Source organism: Penaeus chinensis, chromosome 33 (assembly GCF_019202785.1).
Source record: "Penaeus chinensis breed Huanghai No. 1 chromosome 33, ASM1920278v2, whole genome shotgun sequence".
Lineage (NCBI taxonomy): Eukaryota > Metazoa > Arthropoda > Malacostraca > Decapoda > Penaeidae > Penaeus > Penaeus chinensis.
In genome coordinates this window covers 33,009,259-33,029,258 of record NC_061851.1, presented here as the reverse complement: position 1 = coordinate 33,029,258, position 20,000 = coordinate 33,009,259, and the positions used below count along the sequence as shown (strand labels likewise).

At 35.8% G+C, this 20,000-nt stretch overlaps 2 protein-coding genes across 4 annotated transcripts in view; both read left to right on the top strand.

Moving 5' to 3' along the window:
• The window catches only part of LOC125043392 (myophilin-like), a 13,005-nt gene extending 9,263 nt beyond the window's left edge, over window positions 1-3,742 (top strand). For both annotated transcript variants that reach the window (XM_047639494.1, XM_047639495.1), the window contains exons 4-5: window positions 1-194; window positions 2,116-3,742. The exon at window positions 1-194 is cut by the window's left edge and continues 14 nt beyond it. In XM_047639494.1, coding sequence (XP_047495450.1) covers window positions 1-194; window positions 2,116-2,301 — 380 coding nt within the window. In that variant the 3' untranslated portion in view covers window positions 2,302-3,742. The remainder of the gene's footprint in view (window positions 195-2,115) is intronic.
• Window positions 3,743-10,520: 6,778 nt separating this feature from the next.
• Window positions 10,521-20,000, top strand: part of LOC125043159 (major facilitator superfamily domain-containing protein 1-like) — a 16,589-nt gene continuing 7,109 nt past the window's right edge. The window contains exons 1-10 of one of the 2 annotated variants that reach the window (XM_047639146.1): window positions 10,521-10,759; window positions 12,287-12,392; window positions 13,474-13,624; window positions 14,625-14,750; window positions 15,691-15,896; window positions 16,342-16,552; window positions 16,754-16,967; window positions 17,065-17,162; window positions 17,382-17,494; window positions 19,236-19,431. In XM_047639146.1, coding sequence (XP_047495102.1) covers window positions 10,637-10,759; window positions 12,287-12,392; window positions 13,474-13,624; window positions 14,625-14,750; window positions 15,691-15,896; window positions 16,342-16,552; window positions 16,754-16,967; window positions 17,065-17,162; window positions 17,382-17,494; window positions 19,236-19,384 — 1,497 coding nt within the window. In that variant the 5' untranslated portion in view covers window positions 10,521-10,636 and the 3' untranslated portion in view covers window positions 19,385-19,431. The remainder of the gene's footprint in view (window positions 10,760-12,286; window positions 12,393-13,473; window positions 13,625-14,624; window positions 14,751-15,690; window positions 15,897-16,341; window positions 16,553-16,753; window positions 16,968-17,064; window positions 17,163-17,381; window positions 17,495-19,235; window positions 19,432-20,000) is intronic. The other variant, XM_047639147.1, reaches the window with a different exon arrangement.

Below are 20,000 nucleotides of genomic sequence, written 5' to 3'. Positions count from 1 at the left end.
TAAAGCCGGGCAGCATTCCCGAGGACAGCATCACGTGGGAGGGCGCTCGGAGCAAACAGCAGAACATCAAAAACTTCCTCGAGAAAGCCGAGGCTTACGGCGTGGCCAAGGAGAAGCTGTTCCATCCCGAGGACCTGCTTCACTTGCGCAATGTTCCTCGAGTGACGAGGTGTATTTACGCCCTGGCCAAATTGGTGAGAGATTTTGGGCGAGAGCCTGGGGTGGAGGTGTGTGGGGAAGGGGTTGGGGGGGGGGGGGCGTGATTTGTTGTGCCGCATGGTCCTTTTATGATTTTTTTTTTTATGATTTTTTTTTTTTGCGTGCGTGTTTGTGTCATGTTTTAAGAAACTGGGATATTATAAGAATGGATGGGACAAATAATAAACAGTAGAAGAAATTTAGACAAAGGAGTTTTAGGTTTTCATAAAGGTTATGTTCATGGGCCTCGAAAGAAGTATACGTTTATTATTGTTCTGGACTCTTGTTTTCCTTTTTTCAAGTATTACTTGTTCTTTTTATTTCTTTAGTGAAATCTATAGATCTCTGTGTCAGCCTGTTCTCTCTCTCTCTCTCTCTCTCTCTCTCTCTCTCTCTCTCTCTCTCTCTCTCTCTCTCTCTCTCTCTCTCTCTCTCTCTCTCTGTGTGTGTGTGTGTGTGTGTGTCTGTCTCTGTCTATCTCTGTCTGTCTCTGTCTCTCTCTGTCTCTCTCTCTCGCTCTCTCCCCCCCCCCCCCCCCCCCCCTCTCTCTCTCTCTCTCTCTCTCTCTCTCTCTCTCTCTCTCTCTCTCTCTCTCTCTCTCTCTCTCTCTCTCTCTCTCTCTCTCTCTTCGGATCCATCGTTTCTCACTCGTTTCTTACAAACTGTAATATTCTTCACTCTAACCATCCTCTGTCTCCCCGCCAGTAATTATTATGCATTTTTTTTTTACATTACTGTTAATAATCTTATTATTGTCATTTATGTATATTTGATTATGGAATATATATTTTCTTAATTTTCAGCGCCATTCCTTTCCCTGTGTCAGCTCATAAAAGTAATTTAAGTCACAAATAGTTTGCTATCATATATACCAGGGGTACTCAACTGGCGGACCGCGGTCCGGATCCGGACCTTCTGAGTTTTGCAGTTGGACCTCAGACCCCAGGAAGAGAAAATTCTAGTTAAATAGCATGAAGGTCCTGGTGAAAGTATCTTGCAAGTTTGTTTTTTTTGGTCGACTATGACTATATATATTTAGAATAGTTTTCCTATGATATTACATTTTCTGTTATTGCTTTTGCAATGTCTTTTTTTTCGAGGAAAATTATGAATGAGTGAGCGAGTGAGTGATTTGAAAGAAGGCGCCGCAACAGCCAATGTCTTTTTTTCAAGGAAAGTTATGAATGAGTGAGTGAGTGATTTGAAGGAAGGCGCCACAACAGCCAGGGTCTTTTTTTCAGGGAAAATTATGAGATTGTTTTCTTTTTTATATTTCATATAATAAGAATTTCCGGACCTATGCGTACATTGGAGCTTGTCTAACTGGACCTTTGCTTATAATAGTTGAGTAGCCCTGATATATACCATGATCATTTTTGTACACCTTTACTTTTTTATTCAGTGGTAACAATAGTAGTCGAAGTTGTAATATCAATAGTAGTAGTAGTAGTAGTAGTAGCAGTTGTAGTAGCATTATTATTAGTAGTAGTAGTAACAATACTAGTAGTAGTAGTAGTAGCAGTAGCATCGGTAGTGAAATTTCTTAGATTATCGTTTATTATAGTCGTTATTGTAATAGTTTTTTAATAGCTTCTTATCATTGCTGTTATCATTATTGTTGTTATTTATTATGATTCTTATTGCTGTTGTCATCATCATTATTATTAATGGTAGTAGTAACAGCATTTATTATCATCATCATTATTATTAATGGTAGTAGTAACAGCATTTATTATCATCATCATTATTATTAATGGTAGTAGTAACAGTATTTATTATTATCATCATTATTATTGTTATAATTAGTATCAGCATTATTAAATCACTACATGGTCTCCTCCCCGTGTATACAGATAGCTCCTTGCAAAAACACAAAAATATCTCCCACGAACACTTTCCCTTTTCTGAATCCTCCAGGTGGCGCAGGACCCTAACATGGGCGGTGACTGCCCCAAGCTGGGAGATGAGCCGAGCTTCATGAAGGAGCAGAAGAAGAAGATCGACGTGCCCGGACACAGAGACACGAAGGACGTCTTGGCACAACTCACCTCCGAGAAGCCGAAGGAGGAGAAGAAGATGACCAAGCACTCGCTGTATAAGTGAGGGGAAGGGAGACGGGGCGGGAGAGGTGGAGGATGGGAGAAGAATTTAGGAGGTGAAGCGAGAGAGAGGTAATGGGAGGAAAGGAAGGAAGGGAAGAGAGGAGGGAGATGAGGAAAGGAAGAGGAGAACCAGGAGATGGAAAATGAGGTTAGAGTTAGCGAAAGCGAGAAGGAACGAAAAGAAGGTCGTCGTGGAAGAGATAGAAATCACAAATGGCAGATGATTAATCGACACACAACAATGACAAATGTAAGTGTGTAAGAAAGGAAATTAAAAATCGGTTTATAAATATGACTGCAAGAAATTTTGAGATGAATGATTTCCATTCTTATGCTTATTAATGTAAGAATAAGTAGAAAATCTCAGATTGTAAAATACTAAAAAGAAAGAAAAAAAATTGTCAAGGTTAAATTTTAAACAGTCCTTTTAAACTTCATACTATGGTTGGAATGGTTGAAATTCTACTTGCACTGCCTGCTATGAATGATTTTACAGGTTATTATATAAGTGAAAATCGTTGATTTGAATGCCATTTAGTTGTATGTATAGTGCACTTCATGCTTGTATGTTGGTTGTAGATGTATAATATTTCATCAATATTTCTTTTGTTCTTCACTAAACCACTAGCTTTTTAACACACGTGCTGCATTTACCATTTATTCTTCAAGTCATAGACGATTTAATTCTGTTTTTATAGTAGTTTAAATGGTGTTCTTACTTTCTTGTATTTAGCTATTACAAATATATGTTGTTCTTGCATTAACCAATAGTGTGATTAATCGAGATTCCTGTTCTGTTATTATTATTATCATTATTACTATTATTATTATCATTATTATTATCATTATTATTATCATTATTATCATTATTATTATTATTATTATTATTATCATTATTATTATTTTATGCTTATTTGTCACACGCTTACCAAACGCTTCACTCCATTATCATCAGTGACTCATTGTCGCTTCTGTCTTCGCTCATTTCATCTTTGTAAATAATGATAGATGTTTACATAAAGAGTGACTCAGTAATTTATATTTGAGTTTGAAGGTTGATGTTTTAACACAAAGCAATATCGAAATACATTTCCATTGTTTTTTTGTTTTATTTTGTTTTCCTCCGTGAACTGTCTAGAACGTATCCAACTTGTGGCGAACGAAGAGAAATTTCTGTCATTTTTTAGTAAAGAGAAGAAAATAAGGCTTTGAGGATATTCGTTTTAAGAAAATCCAAATCAATCTTGGGAAAAAATATTTCTAGTTTATTTATTTAGATTTTGTGTCGGTTTCTCTAGCCTCTTATTGATAATGTATACAGTGTGATACTTTTTTATCAGAAATGTCTAATGTGGAGAACTATATGCAGAGCAACCGTCTATACTAACGTCTCATGTCTATAAACAAATGTATATAAAATCAAATAAACTATTTATGTGAAATTATGGATTATTTTGTCCTCATTACGAGCATGCTCAATATACACCCTCACTCCAGTACGTGAAGGTTAATGTCAGTCTGGCCGGAAGAATATGAATATTTTGATAAAAAAAAAGTCGGAAAGCAAAATACTACGCTGTTGGGATTTCGCTTCGTGACTGTTCTTCCTTTGTATTTTCAAATTTCCGTTCCATAAACAAGATTTCATTTGTTTTAGTTAAGGAGTTTTAGAACGAACACCCTCAACCTAATTATGGTTGCGCGCACACACACACACACACACACACACACACACACACACACACACACACAGATATATGTGTATATATACACATATATTCATATATGGTTATATATATGAATATATATAAACACACACACACACACACACACACACACACACACACACGCACACGCACACGCACACGTACACACACACACACACACACACATGCCCACACACACACACACACGCTCACACACACACACACGTGTGTGTATATATATATACATGTATATAAATATATTATAGAAATACACAAACACACACATATACACATATATGTGTATATATATACATATATGAATGTGTGTGTATGAGCTGTGTATGTCTGTGTGTAGAGACGTGTGTGTAAGGACAATCGAGTACATTCTCTTTTTTTCATTTCGAGTGTGTGTGTGTGTGTGTGTGTGTGTTTGTGTGTGTGTGTGTGTGTGTGTGTGTGTGGACATGTGCCAGCCTCTCCATTCAGCTCGTTAATATGAATGCGCGACCCATGGCCGATTAGGTAAAATGCCAAATACTTCTTATATTTTATTTTGCAACTCTTCATGTGGCCATTAAAGGAATATCTAAAATATACTTTTATAATGAATCCATGTGAAAATGGTATAAGATTATACAGAAAGGTATAACGTTTATTTTTAGCCTCAAAAGAGAAAATAAAACGTAATACAATTTGGCATCATAGGCAACTTTGATAAATGGATGATAAATAATCGTTTGAATTTCTTCACGTGACCTATATCTGTTATTAAATTCGCAAGAAACTATTTGCGGCTATCTTTTAATCAGAAACAATAATTTACGAGAATGATAAATATACTACATCTGTTTTGACATTTATCAAAAGGCAGAGAGATGAATAAACACTATCGAAGTTCACAGTCACATGCAGAGCAACACATTCGCAATTGTTTACAATTGATAGGTAGCAAATGGTCTTTCGAATAATTACTAAAATATAACAATTTAATTTCTTTTCTATACAGATGAAAATATTATATGGTAATAATGATGATAATAACAATTATAATAGTAATAATGATAATGATTATATCAATAACAATAATGATAATGATATTAACAGTAGCAATGATAATATTAATATTGATGAAAATAATGATAATGATAATATCATTATCACTATCATTATTATTAATATTAATACTACTGTGACTATTATTATTATTAATAATGATTATCACTATCATCATTATCATTACTATTACTGTCAACTACTGCTATTATCATTGTCGCTGTTACCGAAACGATCGCTATTTGATTCGAAAATGTTGGTACCTGAGTGTTTTCAACATATAAAGCTTCATAAAGTGTTCGAATAGTGTTTCGGAACTGATATGACTACGGCCTCGTAACATGCCATTATTAACACTGTAAACCTCATAGACTATTTTTATCGCCATAATTACGCTTTACTCTGAAGGACTATCAAGAGCTGAAATATTAAGACAGGTATTTCGAAGCCAACCATGTCTCTGTGGGTCCAGCGACACCAAGCAACTGAATCCACTTGAGTCAAGGCCAGAATTGGGCGGCCTCGATGCACGACGGTAGAAGATGATCAAGTTAATGCCATTCAATACTATAAATCAAAGTGCTACGTGAAAGACAAATAGGAAGCTTGCATTTTACTGCATGAATATGATGAGCTAATGAAAACCATGATACTCAGTGGCAATACCCTTTATATATAACTGGATTTGAGATGGTAATTAGATGACACGGCCTCTTACCGTGAGTCATTTTCTTCTTGGTTATTTACTTTCATTTTATTATTATTATTATTATTATTATTATTTATAACAATCCATAAATACTACAAGGGATGTGAACCCCTTTTGTTCTGCTGGCAACAGCATGCAGACTGTCAGAAATCACTGGACAGTTTGGGTGGATGCACAACAGCAGTGTCGGGGAGTTGACGGATGTCGGGATCGGCAGATTTAAGGGGTATGTCTGGACGAGAGGTTTCTACCGTCGGTGAGAGTCATGGTTTTCCCCGAATCGCAGCCATTTTACTTCATCCAGGATAACAGCCCCATCCACACGAGCAGTGTCGTGAAGGCGTGATTTCGGCAACACCCAAGATTATGCTTGCCACATCCATCCAAATCGCCATATCTCAGTCTCATTGAGAATGTTTGGGCAGCCATGAGCAGAGACTTCGCCCAAGATCATACCCGTAATTGTTATATCGTCGTTGCCCAATCAATTACGGCATAAGAGTAAATGCGCCAGTTAACGGCGGCGGTAGTGGCATCGATGCCACGTAGATTTGCCAGCATTAATTAATCAATATCAATAGCGCTATCCATTTCAAAACCCCTGGTTATTTTTAAATGTAGCCGAGCAAATTGAACTAACATTAAGATAAAAAAAAATAATTTTAAAGGGGCATGTTAAGCTGTAACCGGATGTATATCTGTAATTAGTAAAGAAGTAATAGAAAAATGTGGTCCTGGGGGGGGGGGAATAACTGCCCCCCTCCCCCGAATAATGCCCTGTCGGAGATGCCAATATCAGTTCAAGCTCAAATCACTTTTTCGTTGTCGTATCATATTGTTAAGTCAGAAAGAGTAAAGACCTTTTTTTTTTTTTTTTTTTTTTTTTTTTTTTTTTTTTTAGTAACTGTATATGTAAACAAACCAATGAGGCACCAGGACACTCTGTGTGTGAGACGGCTGGTTTTGTCCAAGTGGTACGACACTTTGACTCAATAGATTTTCGTACGGCCGACAGCGTCGATGCTCCGCCCATACTACTTGAAATAATTGCATTTGGCTCTGCATATAAAGCCAATAGATAGGAAGACTTATAATTCAAAGCACAATATGCTAAAAATATAACAAACATTTTTAGTGTTAGCACTGTATAGTGATAGTGTATAGTGATTATCATTGTCGTTCGTAAACCTCATTTTCGTTATCATTTCACGCTGAATTTATTTTTATATACAGATAATTATTGTATAATCAACACTATTTGGTGCCAGGATGATAACAGATAAGACTTATAACTCTCGTAACAGCTTATCTCACTTGCTCTTAATATCTGATTTACCTTGGAGAACAAACAGCGACGAGGACGAGAATGCAGTGGGAAGCAAAGTAAAAGAGAAAAAGAATAACTGGGAGAAAATGTTTTATTGTTTTAACTCATGCCGTTTTTCGTCGTTATCTATGAATGGCGGCAGATTTCGAAGCTACATTATGAAGTACCCGAAAATAATGATTATGTAGTTGTTTCTAATATACTATGTGAACTACTGTTGTGTGAACACACATTTGTTTGCTAAAATTAAGATTTTTTTTTTTTTCTATTCTAAGCTATTAAGCTATATTGGTGTAATTAGCAAAGAAGTAAAAAGTTGTGTTTTCGTCGTCGTATCATATTATTAAGTCAAAAAGAGTAAAAATACAATACATTCTGAATGTTTAGAGAAAAAAAAAATCGTTGTACACCGAAGAATGGAAAAGTTCGAAAAGGAAATAAGCTACTCTGGTCAATCATGTACAATACAGAAAAAAATGTTTAAAAGAAAATCTAAGCAAGAAAGACACGAAAACCTTTAAATAAAATAAAATAAAACCAAATATCTCAGAGAAAGAAGGAAAGAAACAATAGGAGGAAGAGGCCTTCAAGGTATATATATTTGAGGTTAAAACGGATATGTAGAGCCGAACGAGCATTAGCGGCGCAGGCAAAAGGAATGTAGATCACTTGGGAGTTGTTTACAGAATGCAGACAACCTATTTTCCAAAACTTGCCCAAGAAATCCTTACGACTTGTGGAAACCAAATGAAAGAAAATTATTTAGTCTGGTGATTTTACAAGCACGAGCGAATAGAAAGCATTGACACCTTCTTCGTGGCTCTGGCGACGCAAAACAGCGAAAGGGCTTTTGGCGTATTCATATATTGTCTTGTTCTTATGTAATATTTCTTAGTGGAGGATTATCATCATCAGCATTATCATCGCGGCATGTTCGTAGAAAAAATAACATTCTAGCCGGATGATGCCAGTTTCTTCCTGCAGCTGCTGTGACAGGGATTCGATCTTAGGACCACAAGGGTCGGAGTTTAACCAATGGACAACCTCGGCAATATTTACTTAGACGAGATTGATAAACTTTACAAGCAGTTAACCAACCCGGGGATGGTTCAATAAGTAACAACTAGATCAGCGCTTCCCATCCTAGGGGCCACGGGGTGTTTTCAGGGGGTCATGGAGCATAATGCAAATGATGACTGAATCAGACTGAATTTTATCTCACCTACAATATCTATGGATAATTATCTCTCGCATGTCGATAACTTAGAATCTTTCCTTATAGTGTCCTTGTCCTATATAATGGCACTATTTATTACTAGCAGTATCTGATTCTGAAAGGATGACAGAAACAGAATTTGTAATTTTCAGGAAAAGAACTAAGGTAATAAGTGAAGAAGAAAACGTGACGACAAGAATGTAAATAAATTCTGTTTTCCGCACAATTATTGATGAATCGAATAGCCTAACCAAAAGGGACTACCGGAAATATACAGTAGTTTAGAAAAGATATTTCGTAATCTATATATACCCCCTGAGCACAACTCTTTTGTCCGTATTTAAATTAGGTAAACCGCGTATTCACCGTGCACACGTTTTTTTTAAATAACTTTTCTGTTATCTAGTCAGTCGAAGGTCAGCGTCACAATATGAAAAATACCACATGATTATTTTTTCCATATGTAATCAGTGTATTGAAATCGATAACGGATTAAAGATACTAAAACGACAATCAAAAAAGGGAAATGCTGGTTTATATCCATTAATAATGTTGCTTCTTTGAAGAGATAGGATGTATTTGAGAAACTTGAAAGTGTCTGAGATCCCTTTTTTTAATAACTGTATTTGCTTTTGATGTGCGTGGGAATATATGTGTTACCATCCTCATTGCCATCATTATGACAAATTGTTATTATCGTTATCATCATTATTACAGTAATAAAATGCATAAGCATTAACGACATAATGATAATAACAATAGTGAATGATAATAATAACAATAGTGATAACAACAACAATAATGATAATAATAATAATAATAATGTTATTATTATTACCGGTATTATTATTATTATTATTATTATTATTATTATTATCACTACTAGTACTACTACTGTTATTATCATTATTATTATTTTTATTATCATTATTACTACTATTACGATTATTATTATTGTTGTTGTTGCTGTTATTGTTATCATCATATTTATCATCAATATCATCATTAACATTATCGCTATCGTTATCGTTATCGTTATCATTATCTATCATAAGCATTATCATTATCATTATCATTGTCATTATCATCATCATCATCATCACCACCATCATCATTATCCTTATCCTTATCATTATCATTATCGTTATCATCATCATTATTATCATCATTATTATCATCGTCATCATTGCCATCATCATCACCTTCATTATCAACATTATTATTTTTGTTACTCTTACCATCATAATTTTCATTCGCTTAAAACTGCTATTTTGCTTGCAAGTGCTGATGTTCTTATCACCATCATCATTTCAGATGCATCGTAATCATGGTCGTCACACCAGGGTCATCATTAACACCGTAATTATTATCATTGTCATCATATGATGATAGCGCTGTCATTATCATTAGTACCATTATTATTGTACGTTATTATTTATCATCATCAATGGTGTAAATCATTATCATATATTAAGAACTACTACTATTAAGTTCAGTATCATAATTATCATCATTATTACATACTTATGATTACTTTTACAATTATTACCAAGTGTTAGCACTGTATAGTATCATTATTGTCGTTCATAAACCTCATTTTCATTATCACTTCACGCTGTTATTATTTTTCTATACAGAGAATTGTTGTCGTATAATCAACACTTTATCTGGTGCCAGGATGATAACAGATAAGACTTATAGCTTTTTTAACAGCTTATCTCACTTGCCCTTAATATTTGATTTACCTTGGAAAGCAAACAGAGCGACGAGGACGAGAATGCAGTGGGAGGCAAAGTAAAAGAGAAAAACAGGGAGAAATGTTTTATTCTTTTAACTTGTGTCGCCTTTCGTCGCGATCTATGAATGGCGGCAGATTTCGGAGTTACATTGTGAAGTTCTCAATGAGTAATGATTTTGTAGTAAGGATAACTAGTAAAAAAATGTTGCCTATATACTACGGGAACTACTGTTGTGCGTACACCCATTGTTTGCTAAGACAAATGTAAGCGATAAAATTATGTTCTATGTATTCATGTATATCATCGCTAAACTTTCTTATTCCCTCTTTTATAAAACGTGGTAGCTTGAGTATAATTATACACGAAATAAATAGTTTATTACAGCAGTAGGGGTAGTGTGTGCGATAAAGTAGAGTCCCAGAAAACGCGCATTAGCCTCGCCATGGTTTGTTGATCCCGAACAGCTGATTTCCCTCATCTGCCCCCACTCCCACTCTCCAGGCGCAGTCGTGTGAAAACGCCGCCTCGCCTCACGTGACGTTTTATCAGCAGTGGGGGCTTCAGTTCCTCCACAGCTCGCTGCGAAATGGTAGAAATTACGTCTTCTCATGATGAAGATTCTCTGCACGGGGAGAGTCTGCCTCCTCCGCCGGATATTCACGAGGATAATGATGTGATTGAGGAGCATGTTGGAGGAGTAGGAGGCGAGGTTAGTACAGGGGAAGGGGAGGATTTCCGTACTAGCATTGCTTACTCTATACTTATGGTGCTGTTCGTTTTGGTGTTTTTGTTCGAGTAAGAGAGGAGCCACGGGATTTACATTAATAGATTTATAGTATTACCCAGTAATAGATTACCCAGTATATACAGTTGTGTATATACTGGATGATCAGTATTATGACTAAAGCATCCTAAAGATTTAATGGTTATCAATGAGCCATTCTAAGCTCTGTCCTGTTAGATAGAGCTAGAGATCATGATAGTAGCAGTAGAAATTGACACATACTTATACATAACTTTATTCTGTAATCTAATAAAGGCAAAAGGGTATTTTTTTAGTTTCACATATCCATCCAAACATGCAATTATTTTTTGTTAAAATTATTCACAACGTTATATGTGTGAACCTCTTGTTCTTTTCCAAACATGTAAGTGAAATTATTAGTAACTGTATGTGTAAACCTCTTGTTCTTTTCCAAACATGTAAGTGAAATTATTAGTAACTGTTTAAGAAGTGGCCACACATCTCTTGAGACTAAGTCCCTATTACTCCAGCCACTCCTAGGAATCCACATACTTTGCTATATGAACTAACCTCTATCCTATCACTGTATTTTCCTATTGGGGGCACTATCCCTGAACCACCAGCAAATCATCATGGATAGTCTGTCTACGCATGGCATTTATTGCTACTTTTTTCTTCATTTCTGACAATATTCTTTGCCTGCACAGATTATTTCATGAATCAGTGAGTGTAGTTACTAGACCTTCCTTATCAACTTGCAAAGGAAATACCATAGAGGAAAAGTTTGTTTTTTTTTTAGTTCAGACCATTTCTTCCATCCCCCTCTCTCCATTTCTCTCCTCCCTCTCTTTCTTCCCCTATCCCCTTCCCCTCTCTCCCTTGCTCCTCCTCTTTCCTGTTCTCCCCTTCCCTTTTTCTCCCCTTATGTTGTACTATATGGCTGTGTGTAACTGAAACCATGTAGGCAAAAGTCAAGCACTTATCAGGTTACACTCTCATGCTAGTTAGATAGAGTGAATGGGTGCTTATGTAGAAAGTGATAGTTAACAATGAAAAGGCCATTAGATTTATCTAATTATATTAAAATACTTAAGAAAATATGCATCTTGCCTGTTATAGTCTTGGATGTTATATATTATAAGTTTACGAAAATAAAAGTTGATGCAGACCTTGATATAGCATTCCTATTTCTTATTATTAAGAGTGTAACAGTATCAAAGAAATTTCAGCATTTGAGAAGTATAGAATCTATTTTACATTCATGGAATTAATTTAGGAATGGAGTTTTGCTGTAATAAAGAGATAAAAAATAAATAAATCAATAATTGAAGTTTTAAAAGGGAGAAAAAAAAAATGCAAAACATATCCTGAAAATTTTATTTATAGCCATGTATTTGAAAGCTATTGAAAACACACACATTTACAATGAAGAAAGTATATAGAAAATCTGCATTTAACCAAGAGAACCTACTCACCCAAGAACACTTTCAGTGTGACGATCTCGAGCTGACTGGATGTGGAGCCTCAGCATGTTGCAATCCCAGGAAAGGAGTTTACAGGTTCAGTGCCCTGTTCTTCATGTGCTTTTTGGGCTTTGGTAAGTTTTTGACTGTTTATGAAGTGAAGGCGGTAGTGTCTTGCTTCAGTAGAATGTAGTTATAATGGAAGAAGTCAGTTTTTACAAGAATACATTTTCTGTGTCTAAAATTCTTTTGGTTTATATATTTTTTTTTCTTTTTAACCTAAGAAAGTATAGTTATTATCGGCAAATAATATGATTAACTTAGCAGTTTATTTGAGTATAAAGGATTATTTTCTTAAGAGTAAGAAGTGAATTATCTGTGTGTAAAATAGATGTAGATACTTTTTAAGACTTTCTGTACACACCCTCTTAAGCCTAAGTACTGGTAGAGAGGTGAATGGATTAGATAATGTTACTAGATAACAGATTTTATTTCTAGTAATGACATTTACTTATCTTATGAACCCATGCAGACCCAAATATATACACTCATGCATAAACACACACCCATGATCAGTGCCAGATTTATAATGGGGACTAAAGGGCTCATGTCTTAGACCATTAATATCTGAATCTATGATAATCAAGTTTAAGAGTCCATAAGAGATTATGCAGATACCAAGTGTAGAAATAAAGATTATAAATATAATGTAATTGCTGTAAATTAGTGAAGGTTACTTTACTTAGCTACATTAAATTTCATTGGATATTTTAAAAACTTTATATTTTGTAAATTGCTAAGTTTGTAAACTGCTTACAAAACTAAAGCATAGATAGCAGTATAACAGTGTTCTTTGTAATGCTTTTTCCTTAAAAATCTACTTGGAGCTTGCGGACATATATTTACATGTATTCTTGTATTTTCTTCACATATACTAATACATATACCCAAAAAACATATATGCCCATGAATAAACAAAGGCCTATCTGTGAACACATGTGCTCATGTACCTACAAAGACAGGCACACATGAAGACAGTCACACATTAAAATATACACATAATTGCATGTATATGTATGTCCTTATCTGGTTGGGCACCTGTACCAAAGAACTTTTGTGAAATTATATTCATTCATTGGTATTTCTATCACTGGAAGCAGTGAGATAGGATGCATTTACCCTCATGTTTTTACATCCTTTCATTGTCTGTCCCAGGTTCCTATTTCTGCTATGACACACCTGGCTCCCTGCAGGACCAGATTAAGGATGACATGGGAGTCAACACAGTCAAATTTGCCAGCCTCTACTCCCTGTACTCCTGGCCCAATGTGGTCCTCTGCTTCATTGGGGGGTTCTTGATAGACAGGTAAGAGTGAGTGAGTGAGTGAGTGAGTGAATGTGTGAGAGTGAGTGAGTGAGTGTATGTGTGAGAGTGAGTGAGTGAGTGAATGTGTGAGAGTGAGTGAGTGAATGAATGTGTGAGAGTGAGTGAGTGAGTGAATGTGTGAGAGTGAGTGAGTGAGTGAATGTGTGAGAGTGAGTGAGTGAGTGAATGTGTGAGAGTGAGTAAGTGAGTGAGTGAATGTGTGAGAGTGAGTAAGTGAGTGAGTGAATGTGTGAGAGTGAGTACGTGAGTGAGTGAATGTGTGAGAGTGAGTAAGTGAGTGAGTGAATGTGTGAGAGTGAGTAAGTGAGTGGGTGAATGTGTGAGAGTGAGTGAGTGAGTGAGTGAGTAAAAGTGTGAAAGTGAGTGAGTGAGTGAGTGAGTAAAAGTGTGAAAGTGAGTGAATGAATGAATGAATGAGAGTGGGTGAGTGAATGAATGAATGAGAGTGAGTGAGTGAGTGAATGAATGAGTGAGTGAATGAATGAGAGTGAGTGAGTGAGTGAGTGAGTGAATGAATGAGAGTGAGTGAGTGAGTGAGTGAGTGAATGAATGAGAGTGAGTGAGTGAGGGAGTGAGAAACAGTGAATGTGTGAGAGAGTGAGAGTGAGTATGAGTGAGTCAGTCTGTATGTCTGTATGTATGTGGGTGTTTGTCTGTCTGTTAGTGTTTGTGTGTGGGATTTTGCATGCATGATTGTGTACTGTGTGTGTATGTGGTTGCATGTAGTTCTGAAGCATACGTCTTTGTATATGTATTTAGAAGAAAAGTTATCGGTTTTAAAATTGGGTAACGTATTTATTGTATTTAATTTTAAGAATCTGATGTCACAGATGTTTTACTAGAAGGAAGCCAGGAATATCTTTGGTCGTTTGAGATCAGATTCCATTTTTTTATTTAATTGTTTATTATATTATTATTTTTAAGATATGACATTCATGGAGATAATATAAGTTAATGATGCTATTTATTTCATCTGCAGAGTGTTTGGTATCCGTTTGGGCACCATCATTTTTTCTTCATTGGTCACAGTGGGTCAGTTCATTTATGCAACAGGTGCAGTTACAAATCAGTTCTGGTTGATGCAAACTGGACGTTTTGTCTTTGGGTAAGTTGTGTAAGGTATCTCTCTCTCTCTCTCTCTCTCTCTCTTCTCTCTTCTCTCTTCTCTCTTCTCTCTCTCTCTCCTCCCTCCCTCCCTCCCTCCTCCCTCCCTCCCTCCCTCTCTCTCTCTCTCTCTCTCTCTCTCTCTCTCTCTCTCTCTCTCTCTCTCTCTCTCTCTCTCCCTCTCCCTCCTCCCTCTCTCTCCCCCTCTCCTCCCTCCCTCCCTCCCTCCCTCCCTCCCTCCTCCCTCCCTCTCTCTCCCTCTTCTCCCCTCTCCCTCCCTCCCCTCCCTCCCTCCCTCCCTCCCTCCCTCCCTCCCTCCCATCTCCCTCTCTCTCTCTCTCTCCCTCTCTCCCCCTCTCCCCTCTCCCTCCCTCCCCTCTCCCTCCCCTCCCCTCCCCTCCCCTCCCCTCCCCTCCCCTCCTTCCCTCTCTCCATTCCTCCTTCCCTCCTTCTTTCCCTCCTATCTTTTTTCTCTTCTTCTCTCCTGTGTTTCGGGAATGCAACACAAGTAAAGTTTTGCTGCTGTTGCTATTGAGGTGCTATATAGTTGCATGTATAACTTAAAGGATATCATCTTAGAAGAGCTTCCATAAAGATTATTATTTAATTTATCCATTTACTGAAATTTAATATTTTGATAGGATATTCTCACAGCAGGACTCTTATCATAGTGCATATAACTCTAGATTTTGATTTCTTACTCTTTTTCTTTTGATTAGATGATTTATCAGTTTATAATTTCATAACATGTATAGAAGCTGCATGGCTTTTCATTGCTTTTGAGACTGGCTTACTCATCAAAGAACTCCCTTGTTTAGTATTTTCTTATATTATTTGGCTGGGTTATTCTTCAGCAATTTCATTTTATGAATTTTAGATATGCTAGAGTACCATTGTTTATCTGTCCTGGTCTGAAAAGTCACATTGTGTGTCTGTTATAGAGTCGGTGGTGAATCCCTTGCTGTTGCCCAGAACACCTACACTGTAAGCTGGTTCAAAGGCAAAGAACTAAACACTGTGTTTGGACTGCAGCTGAGCATGGCTCGTGTTGGCTCTACAGTTAACTTCCTTAGCATGGGCCCTATCTATGCCTGGGTTGATACCTTTTCCGATGGGTACAAGACGCTTGGAATTTCACTCTTAATTGGTTAGTAAGATATTGATATCATTGTGATTGTCTAATTGGTTTAGACATTTTTTTTATGAAAGAGGAATTTGATTTCTTTACCAAATGGAGGATTTTAAAAGGATATGGAATATAATTGATTAATCTTGTACCTCTTGTGCTTTAGAAGTCCTTTTTTTTTCTTTTATTCTTTTTTTTTTACCTGAAAATAACAATTTAGGGTTTGGTCAAGGTAAGTGTTGATAAAAGATTGTGAATGTTAATAATTAGAAAAAATATTAACTTTTTTTTACTTATTTTCCTAATTGACATTGTATGTTATCTGTATTAAATTTAGATCTTTAAATTTTTCCAATTCTCTGTATAATTCAAACTGAATCCATCCATACATTGAAAAATAACCTCTTTACTTATAGAACACAAAGATCATTACCAATATTATACTTTTCTTCCTCCACCCATATAGCTGGTGCAACTTGTATCTACTCTCTGATTTGTGCGGGAGTCCTAGGCCTGCTTGACAAGAGACGCTCCAAGGTGCTGCGACTCAATTCTGCCGAGTCCGGAGAAAAGGTGCAGCTCAGGGATATTTTCACTTTCCCACTCTCCTTCTGGCTCCTGTGCGTGATCTGTGTCTCATACTATGTAGCCATCTTCCCTTTCATTGGGTTGGCCAAGTAAGTGTCTTTTTTGTTAGTTTGATGTCAGAAATTATAGTTAGCCTTCTGTTATGTGATTTTAATTATATTCTTTTATAGGGTGGTATGATTATTATGATTGTTATTTTAATTTGTTTTAAAAGTGTATCAATCCCTTTCCTTAGCAACGGAAAGATCCACAGACCCCCTGACCTAAAGCAACCCCATCCTGCCCCACAGAGTCTTCTTCATGCGCAAGTTCGATTTCGATGAGACAAGTGCCAACGGAGTCAGCAGCATTGTCTATGTCATTTCGGCCTTCGCATCTCCTATCCTGGGATATGTTGTGGACCGATTGGGGCGCAACATCCTTTGGGTTTTTATTGCGGTGCTGGTGTCACTCGGCTGTCACGCCCTCCTCACTTTCACCTTCCTTAATCCCTTTATTGCTATGGTAAGGGTAAAGATGGCCTAGAATCGTATTTTATCATTCCAGAATTTTTTTTTTCAAGAATTGTAATCTTTAAAGCTTTTTGCTCTCTTTTTCACAGAGTGTGCTGGGCTTATCCTACTCTCTCCTGGCTAGTGCACTTTGGCCGATGGTGTCTCTCATAATCCCAGAACATCAACTTGGGAGTGCATATGGCATGTAAGAACATACTGAACCATTTTGGTATAGCTGCATGTGAATGTTTCAAAGATTTTTTTTTTTTTTTTTTTGTTCCTATAATGAAAAGATATTGTGATTATAGTGTATTGTACTGTATTACTTTATATAATTTTTATTTGTTTATTCATTGAGAACAAGTGAAGCTAATATATATGGATTTTGCAGGATTTCTTTATATTATTTGTTCTTTATCTCCAGGATGCAGAGTATACAGAACCTTGGCCTTGCCTTGATCAGCATGTTAGCCGGACTGATTGTTGACATGAAAGGCTACCTTGTCCTTGAGATGTTCTACATGATATGGCTTTGTGGTAAGCGTTTGATGGCTTTTTCTTAGGCTTATTAGAGATAAAATCATGTTTTCCTTTGCTGAGCTCATGTTTACATATTTAAAGGTCTGAACATAGTGATTGCTATTTGCTATTTTTTTCGTTATAAGCACTTTGTAGAATCAATCTGATCATTTTTAGAGGTCATTTTGGGTCAGGTTTGAGCAGTAAGGTTGATGTAATCCTTCAGTGGTATCATTAAAGCTCCTGGGTCACTTAGTTGCTGGATTATTGATACAAGTCAAAATGATCAGTGCCCTTACATCATTTTTTGGCTCAGGGATATTTTAAGGGATATCAAAATGTACATGTTAATAGTAATGTTTATTTATTTTCTTATTCATTTTTATTTAATTATTATATTTATCTTACTTTGAATTATTTTATTAGTATTATTAGGTTTGAGGAATCAGTAATGTTAATTTAATAGCTTCAGTGCTATATTTTGCACAGTATATACTTTTTGTAGTTTAATCAGAAATACTTGTAAAAACTATGAAGGGAATGTGGTTGGTGATTCAGAGCTTTAAGGGTTATATGACTAAAGGTTAGAAATCATTGCTCTAAAGGATGATGTACTTGAATAAAACCAAATTAATTATTTTACTGATTTTCTACAACAGTTTTATTGCATGATCTTTAGTCCATTATTTTCCATTTGAGAGTATATGAAACCTTACAAAGCTATTAGAAGTAGGTTGAGAGGTGATTGCAGTAAAGGATGATTGCACAGAATTAAAGGATTTGCATTGAAACTCACATTTTTAAAAAATAATAGGATTTATTTACTATGTGATATTTAACTTTAATAAATGGAAACTGGAATAATTGGAGGTTGAGGGTCCTTTACTTACTGAATATTTACAAGCTTCAGTAGTTTGTTGTTCAATGATGGTATGTGTTTGCCACTTTTTAAAAAATATATTGAATTGGCAATTTTTTCCTGTAATAGCCTGCAATACAGGTTCTTGCAATTTATGCCCCCTCCACCCTCCTCTTTGAGGCTGGTGGAATATGAACATTTTCATTATGTCATAGACCTGGTTATACTGAAATTGTGCCAAATTAAAGGTCATGTGTTAAGAGTTCTCATACCTCATAGAGAAGCTGGCATGGACAGTGTTCAGGCAGGATTGTGGGGACTGGAGTGGATAGGATGAAACAATGACTTTTGATCACATGTTTAGATACCCCAGGATTGAGGGGAAACATAAAAAATATCTTTCCCCCCCCCCCCTTTATTTTTTTCATAACTTAGGGGTTAACCCACTGATGCCCTGATCATTATTAGTTTAGTTTATTGGTCTTATTTACACTCGGATGGCTTGAGTGCTTATTCACCATGGAGTCAAGTACTAGGTATAACTGATTACACCAGTGCTCATTTGGGTTCAGAATTTTCAAAAAGAGAAGTTTCTATTTTTATTAGTAGTGTTATTGTTAATAATGTTTTCGTAATTATGTTATTGATAATAATAATAATAAAAAAATAAAAATAAAAACTTCAGTGATTGGGTAAATGGGTGATATCAAGCAGCACTAGTAGTTGATTTCTCGGTAAATAAGCATTTGTGAAGCCATCTATATGTAAGTAAAATAGGCAAAACAACACTACAATAAACAGTGAATATAACCAACACTGCATGTAATGAGGCAAGCTCCCATGTGAATTGTTTGTTTATCTTCTATACAACTTAAACATTCTCTTCATCTCCACATGAAGTTGCACTTGCGGCAACAGTTGTCATCTACGTGGTGGACAGTGAAAGGGGAGGCTACCTGATGAAGTCACCAGCTCAGAGGGTGGCTGTTGAGAAAGAGGGACAAATAAATGAAGTGATGAAGTCCGAAGGAGGGCAGGGTGCGGAGTGAGGGGTGCCTTGTGTCAGAGGCCCAGCCCTGGTGATTAGCTGTAATGGGTGCGTGGAGTTTCAGTCTGGTCTGTGTTTTATCGGGGTTTGTTGAGGAGGAGGTTGAGGTAAATGTTGAGGTGCTTGTTTCACCTGTAATAGTGTGTTTTTGGTGTTGGCAAGGCTTATATGGGAGTGAACAGTAACTGGTTTCTTGTGGGCTTTTATACTGAATGAATTGGGATGGGAAATAAGTAAAAAATAATGATGTGGAAATTGACTAAAGTATTCAAGAGCACATCACATATATATGTGTATATGTATATATGTATATATGTATATATGTATATATGTATATATGTATATATGTATATATGTATATATGTATATATGTATATATGTATATATGTATATATGTATATATGTATATATGTATATATGTATATATGTATATATGTATATATGTATATATGTATATATGTATATATGTATATATGTATATATGTATATATGTATATATGTATATATGTATATATGTATATATGTATATATGTATATATGTATATATGTATATATGTATATATGTATATATGTATATATGTATATATGTATATATGTATATATGTATATATGTATAT